This window comes from Toxotes jaculatrix, chromosome 12 (assembly GCF_017976425.1).
Source record: "Toxotes jaculatrix isolate fToxJac2 chromosome 12, fToxJac2.pri, whole genome shotgun sequence".
Taxonomy (NCBI): Eukaryota; Metazoa; Chordata; class Actinopteri; family Toxotidae; genus Toxotes; species Toxotes jaculatrix.
In genome coordinates, this window is record NC_054405.1 from 10,423,396 (window position 1) to 10,431,363 (window position 7,968).

Consider the following 7,968-nt stretch of genomic DNA (forward strand, 5'->3'; position numbering starts at 1 on the left):
AACCTCTGACAGAACAAGGTAAATTTTAGTAAACACAAAGCTGTTGTGAGTGATTGCGGTCGGCCTTTAAAGAGGAGTTTTTCTGTCCTGATGGAAGTGGATGATCCAGGATGATATTTATCTCTCTACAGGGCATGAAGGGTCACACAACGGTTGGATAAACATGAAAACAACTTTAGCCTCACACCATACTCCACCGCCACCCCGGCCACCACATCCACCCAGCTGGAATTTTCTGGTGCAGAGCCTGAATTTTTTTCTCGCCACTGAAGTTATTATAACACCATTGGTAATGTGTGTGGTAACAGTAATTATCTACACCACATTACATTTTTATGTTCCTTACTTTGTGGTATACAGGGAGTTCAGCAAAATAAAGCAACACTTCATGAAAACCACAGTTATTACCTCTGCCAAGCACATTATGTTTTCACCTGTGTCTGTTTGTTGGTTTGCTTGTTTGTTTATTTGTCAGCAGGATTACACAAAAGTACTGAACTGATTTGCACCAAACTTGGTGGAGGAACGGGGCAAGGACCAGGGAAGAACCAAAATAGTTTTTGGTGCAGATCTGGTTAGAAGGACCCAAGAATTTTTTAAATCACATTTATCTTATCAGACAGATGTGTTAATATAGGTATAAGCTCTACTGAGTGGCTTTATAGTTATTTCTGCTTTAACTGTGGTTATAAAAACCCAATACTAGTTAGCAGTACCACGTTCCTATTGTAAATGTGTGTCATAAGTTGTTGGTTAGTTTCAATGTTATTGCTGTTGTAGTTTGTCTGTGCTTTACATTTGTTTCTCAAGGATCTGTCCCTGAACATTCCACTTTTGTCCGCAGTTTTAGCAGAGATGATTTGGCCCCCTGTTAGTTGTGAACTCACTAAGTGAAAGCATGGGCAAGCAGGGGCCATGTCCCCCTCAGTTTTACATATTCACTTTGACTCATTCATTAAAAGACCATTAAAATATGTCTTCTTACTGTTCAGAAGGGAAAAGCTCTGAGTTGAATGTGAAAATGTTGACATGCTGATCTAAGTCACCTTCAGTTATTACTGTGTGTTCACAGCAGTTAAACTTTACAAGAAGTAGAGAGTGTTTTGCTGATGTTTTAGATTCTCAGGCAACATGCAAGCTGCCCTCCTGTCATGGTGGAGGTTGTTGGAGCTGTATGCAATTATGTGAGGAAGAGCGCAGACTCAAGCTCCTCAAGCTCCTCAACTCTGAATTGATTAGAAAGGAATAAAACATTATTTACTGGGTTTAAAGGTTAATTGAAATTGGTATTTTTAAACTTTTGTCAAATATTTTTATGTAAGAAAACAATAAAATTTAAAGTATCAGGTCTCTCTTTATACCAACATTCTTGTGAAAAGAATGGTAACTAATTTCTTCATTACTATTTACTAGGTGATTGAAGATAACTGAAATGAAGAAAATGACATCTATGTTACTTGTACGTTTATTGAAGAACTTCTGATGAGTGTGCACCCCACCCTCAAAACCCTCATGTCTGAGACCAAACTTGTGACTTTGTGTGAAAATACAGATAACACCTCTCTTATGGCTGACAGTAGCTTTGTGACAGATTCAGCCTAATGTAACCTCACAGAAGTGAAACTGTGCCTAGGTTAATTCAGAGTAAAAGTTCTTTTTCGTTCATTACTGTCCACCCCATGTAATTACCTAAACATCATTGGTTAACACACTGAAGTGAATTTCATATTTGATTCTAACCCTCCTTATCTGGATACAGGTAATAATATCCTTGCAGTACATTTGCACTGTCTCTACATAACCTCCGTTGAGGCCAACAGGACTAGAGAGTACACAGATCAGATGCACTGAAACTGACTCACTGAAAAGCTAAATGTAGCCAACCAGAATGGATGACAGACGCAGTGACAACTAAGATTTTCGTGATACATACAGTACATTTTGTACTGGAGTATAACGGGCCTCCAATACAATGTCAGAGGCATCTGCACATATGGCAGTCTGAGTAATAAGACATCATTATTTTAAATGAAAGGAAACATGATTGGGAATACATACTTAAACTGAAGTAAAAGAAAAAAACAGACCTGGATCTCTAGTGTTTTAGTGTTGTAAATGTAGCCTATATATAGAAGAAGCTGTTTTGATGTGATGGACTCATCTTTCTAAATGTTTTAAACCATCCTAGTTATTTTGAAGAAGAATTGCCTGGGCGCTGTGTTTAACGTGTCTGCTGAGAGTGAGACCGCTGATGGACTTTTGGCTGGCGGCAGCCATGATGATGCGGCTGCAGGCGGAGTCTGCTGAAGCCTCTTTTTCAGTCTGGCTGGCTGCTGTCCTGTCATCGGCCTGGGTGTGGCTTCTTTATTTTCAGTCGGAGGTACCGTTAGCAGGAAATCAATCTGTAGTCCATTTCAATTTAAGGCGAAACAAAGAGGAAAAAAAATTCTCGGGCGTTAGGTTAGCGTTAGCTTCTTCATACTCGAGCTAAAAGCAGCGTTTTGTTTCCTCGAGACAGGAAGGCGTTTGTTTGGCGCCGTTGGTCTGATGGGAAAAAGTTTTCAGTTGCTCTCGCTAACTGATCGCCTGATTTAATAACTTAAAAAAAAAATACAAAATAAAATAGTAACCTGACCCGGACGTAAAAGAAGAAAGGAAAGATGCCGAAAACGGTAAGACTGAAAACTGCACTGACGTTATCATGTATAAAGTACGTCTATCTTTCTGTCTCTCTTTCTCTCTTTTATCTCTAAACACTTTTCATTAGGACTGAATGTTGGACACTGGTTCTTAATATTAACCTTAAAGTAACCTAAATTGCATCCCTGGTACATATTACGGTGTTTTAAAAATCCGTTACATCCTTTAAAAGTTACGGGGGTACTTTCCGTTAGTTGTGTGCGCGTGCGCGCTCCCGCCCGTGCGTTCATTAAAATTTGCGCCTTTAATCAGATCTTTCATTCAGGCCTTCAGGCGCGCTACGTTACGTTATTAGAGGACTGCGAGCCTCTGTACTCAACGGAGAGACCCCGAAGTCACATTTTTAGAGGAGGTTTTCAGCCGAAGCCGCCGTGTGGCCTGCAGTAGCTAGCGAGCTAATCCTCCCAAGGCCTCTTTTTCTCTCAGATCTAACAAGGAGGTATTTGAACTGTCACTCAGGCCAGCTGTGCTGCCCAAATCTGGAGCAAATGGAGGCAAATTTAAATCAGGGAGGTGGCATGCCAGGAGGCACTTAGAGCTATAATGGCACAGTGCCGCTGATAAGAAAGGGGGGCAGGATTTTGCTCAGAGCTGTGTTTTATCAAATGAAGAAGCACCAAGAAGCCCAGTAGGTTTGTACTGGCACTGGTCAGGCTCTGGACAAAGAAGAGAAGGGGTGACTGCACACAGACTTTAGTCTTTCTTTTATTCAAACAAAATAATGATTTGTCAAAGCCCAGCATTTTCAGCTCATACCATCATCCAGTGGCAAACAAAAGTGAAAGGGGTTTTTCACTTATCTTGTCTGTTTGCCCCTGATAAGGATGTGAGTTTGGCTTTGGCTCAGTATGGTGCTTTATGAAAAAATAAGATAATATAAAAACTGTTGAATCAGTGTGCGATTGTCCTTCTTATCCACAGTTTGTTCGGAGCTGTGATACCCACATGCATCCTCAGACAGTAAACTAAATATTATGCTATGAAAAGAGTCACTTGTCACTATGAAGTTAATCTATTCACAAAACCATTTACTGTAGTTCATTAAATCAGTTTACTATATTTATTAAAGGAGAACATTTAATTACTTTGTTTGATTTCTTCCCAGGCCGCACATTATAAAAACTAAATTATCTGGCAGATACCAGGTAGTTTTTAAAGCCTTCTCTAATTACACATCTGAGTGTAATGGTAAACACTTAAAATAGACTCACATTTATCACTGCTGACTTTACATATCATGACAACTGACTTGTGAACTCTTGGACTTCCAAATTGCAAACAGAAAAAGAAATGGTACTGAGGGTTGTACCTCCTCTCTTCCTGCAGTATTGTTTCTGCTAGTACTTCCTCTATATTTTTTCCAGCTGTCAACCAGAAAAAATGTTATAGCATCCTGGCATTTAAAGCCTCCAGTACCCTCATCATCCCAAAAGGAATTCCCCTAATCATATCAGCATTTTAAAAGAAAGTTTTCAGTGACTTTTTATGGAAGGGGTCTGCCAAGTTGAATAAATTGGGGCAATTAGTTACCATGGATCATTTAATAGTTATTAGCAATAAATTGGCACATTTATTCTTTGAATTTTATGTTATGTTCAAAATACATTTCAGCAGTGATACATTATTGATAAGACTAACCAATATCTGCAGTTGACAGGATGTTCGGATGTTCTGTGCTGCACTGATGCTGATGTGCATTAACTTTATTTATATTTGTTTCCACTGCAGGAGTTCACTATGATCTTGATGTGCATTTTTAGTCCTTCACTTATTATCAGTCTGTGCCAAATGTCTGAAGAGTGCAGCTGGGACACTTTCAGCCTCAACAACACCAGAGTAGCAGCCCACAGTAGCAATATATGCAGCAGCTAGGGACCTCAAAGGCCTCAGAATAAGTTGTTTGCTTGTCACAATCAGTTCACAAGCACAGGTTAACTACAGTCGTAAGTGCAGCTCTGTTGTAGCAACTTTATCTTGTACACAATAAAGAGAAAAGAAGAAACAAGTAGTGGACAGAACAGATGGTCAAGAGGAAGCAGCAAGATTTTATTAAAATAAACGGAGCGATGAAGGATGACAGAAAAGTATTATGAGATATGTTAGAAAATAAGGCTTATGGTCATTAATTAGTAACCTGTGATATGCTGCCAGTGGCAAAAAATATGAATGAGTGAGCGATAAAATTAGATTTTTTTGTGAGCAGATCCAGTAAGGTTAGCTGTCAGGCTGCAAAGTTATCTCTTCCCAAAATCATTGCTCTTGGCAGATGGTGATATAAGCAAAGAAATGGTTAAAACCCAGACCTGTTATTGTAATGCTCGGTGGTCTGTTTCCCTTAGTAAAGCTTGGTGCGCCATGTGAATATGCAATAGACAAGGCTCATGAAAGAAGGAAGCTAAACACACTGATTCAGCAAATGCTCCAAAACTCATTCCACACCCAGCGAAAGTTGTGTTCCCACTTTGTAGTCACATCCACAACAAGCTGACTCAGGCAGGAAAAGATTCATGGCTTAAAAAATTATTATCCATTAAACATTTTGGTGCTCTGGTTTTGCAAACACAGTTTATGTTTTCAGTGTCTTAGATATAAAAACCGTAGTGCTTCACAAAAGCAGTAATTATTGAGAAACTCTGCCTTTGCTGGACTCCTCTTGGCAGTGCTTCAGTTTCCCAAGGAAGTCATGTTGTGACTCAAGGTTTCTGCACTTACATCAGTTCCTTTCTGGTAATTTCCTTGCTTGCAGCCTTATATGGACTTTAACATCACGGTCTAGCTCTTCTCCTCCCCGATTCCCCTAGCGTGGTCCTCAGATGCCATGCTCCACTTTAGATTGTATTTCAGCAATGCAACAAGTTAAGGATTTGTTAAGGATTTGAAGGCCTGTGCTTATCAGTCTTTAAAGTGTTATTTTACATCCAAAAGGAGTGACAGTAGTTTTGCATTTAGATTGTTTAGACGCTGCCGTGATCTGTTGTTACGGATTATTATCTGTAAGGAAGCAATTTACATAAAATTACATTCTAAATAGGCAATTTTTCTCAAACAAGAAACAAACTCAAAAATATTCTATTTCTATTCTATTTCTGTTTCATTGCGAAAGTCTGACCCCATTTTGTAACAAAATTAAGTATTTTCCAGTTCACTGAACTTTATTGCTGAATGGGCCTAAACAGTAATAGTTTGCTCTCTTATTTTCAGTGTCAGTACAGCAGACAGCCAGCCTGTTTTTGAACCTGTTTATTCACAAGTGCTGAATAGTGTTAATCGTATTAACACTTAACAATTTTTGATCCACAAATACAAACTCAGTGCATTATTATCACAAAACTTGTGCATAACTTACCATTTTTGCCCATTATGTAGAAATCATGACAGATGCAGTTTTCTTGTTAGGAGGACCAACCTTTCAACAAGTGTTTCTATGGAGAAATGGTAAATGGAAAGAGCCAGAGGTATGCCATCAGGGGATTAAATGGGTCTGTAGAGTACATAGCAGAGCAGATTAACAGTGTGTAGAGGTAGAGGTGGTGGACAAACTACAATCAAAACTTCAGGGGTTTTTACACGCATATCTAGTTTAATGTTTTCTGTTTGGACATTGCGTGCAAATCAAACTTCTGAATGTAAGTACTTTGTTCTTTTTGAGTTATTAATCTAGCCTTTTATGCTTATTCTGATTTCTTGCTTATTTATATTGCTGCTGTTGGAATCAAAGCATTGATCTTAACAATTTTAGGGTTAAATCATCTAATAATTTGTACGAGACAAAACCTACTATTGTAGAAGCTAAAATAGCATAACCTTTAGATGTTAAAATGACATGACAGATGAATAAATTATGGTTAATTGGCCCTCGTTATAACCTAGTATCTAGTACAACCCTCAATCCAGCAAAGTTCAAACTGTGTATATAATAAAAGAATTATATAAGCAAAGCACTAAAGTGAACATTAGTCAACATAATGCTGCAGTACCACATCCTGCAAAAGGAACAGAGGGTGGTTTATGTCAGTGGATGTTTTGTGTTTGTGTGGTAAACGTTGTGTCCTGCTTTGGATCTTCTGATGATCTACAGTCTCTCCTCACAGACCACCTAGCTCTGCTGCTGTATATTACAGCCACCTCGCCCCAGTTAATAAGTTTGTCGAAGTAAATACCGTACTGACCTGCTAAAATGTGGGCTTGAATCTACTAGAAGGAGAGCAAGGATACCAGGTTGCAAGATTGGCAGTGCTGGAAACATGAAATTTGGTGGAGAAGAGTTCATAAACAAAAGGTATATTGGGGAACTAGGCTCGAGCATAGTTAGATGAGCATTAGTCAATCTGACAATTTGACAAGGAATAGTATAGGAATTGAAAAGAATAGCATCTAACATATGAAATACAAGTAGTAATGGGGAAATATAGGACAGATGTGCAAGCTGGTGACAAGTCAACATATGCAGTAAACTGGGGATAATAAGAGTCACCAGAATGCATACAATGGGAGAAGGTGAAGTCGCTGTCTCTTATGACTCTCATGGTTGTTTGTTTTCCTTTTTTGTACTAAAAAACAAGAAGTACCTTTCATTATACTTATAGGCACATTTAATAAGTTTAAGAAACAGTGGTCATGGAAAACAGTTCTAAGAGACTCCTGTCCTTAGGAAGAAAGCCAAGACCCTCTGTCAACAGACATGAAATAGTGTATATGGCCCCTTTAAATGAGCTTTCTTTCACATCAAATGTGTACTTTCACCTAGGAAGTGAATTGGATTTTGCGGCATACATGTTTTCCTGCAGCCTTACTCCAAAGTCAGTATTCTAGCAGAGGGTATTATATGTATATTGGCTTTAGAGGATATAAACATGCTTGTTGCCTTGCTCACAAGTCTTTTCAAATGATTTCCCTTGTATTGTTGGCTTGAGTGATATCATAACAAGGCTGTTATGCTGTGCTTCACACAGGATAAGTCATCACATCACATTTTCCCACATTTGCAAACCTAATGTTCAACTTAGCATCACCTAAACTGTGAACTGTATGCTGCTGGCAGTGACAGTCAGAGGCTAGATTCTAAATACTGTCTGCACATTTTTTAAACACATTTTAACTGTTCAGTATGAGCTAATTTAATCTGATCCTTAATTTCCATCTCTAAATTAGATTTTATGTTTGTGCTGTTACTGTTCATAGTTTGTCTTTCAAATAAGCTGTGAATCGGGTTGTGGTAGTTTGCTGAAGTTACCAGGGTGGCTCCATTGTTAAGAACTTGTTGGCCTT

At 38.6% G+C, this 7,968-nt stretch overlaps 1 protein-coding gene across 1 annotated transcript in view; it reads left to right on the top strand.

Moving 5' to 3' along the window:
- Positions 1-2,357: 2,357 nt before the first annotated feature.
- Positions 2,358-7,968, top strand: part of LOC121190413 (moesin) — a 17,332-nt gene continuing 11,721 nt past the window's right edge. The window contains exon 1 of the mRNA XM_041051116.1: positions 2,358-2,672. Within this exon, the coding sequence (XP_040907050.1) occupies positions 2,661-2,672 (12 nt within the window). The 5' untranslated portion in view covers positions 2,358-2,660. The remainder of the gene's footprint in view (positions 2,673-7,968) is intronic.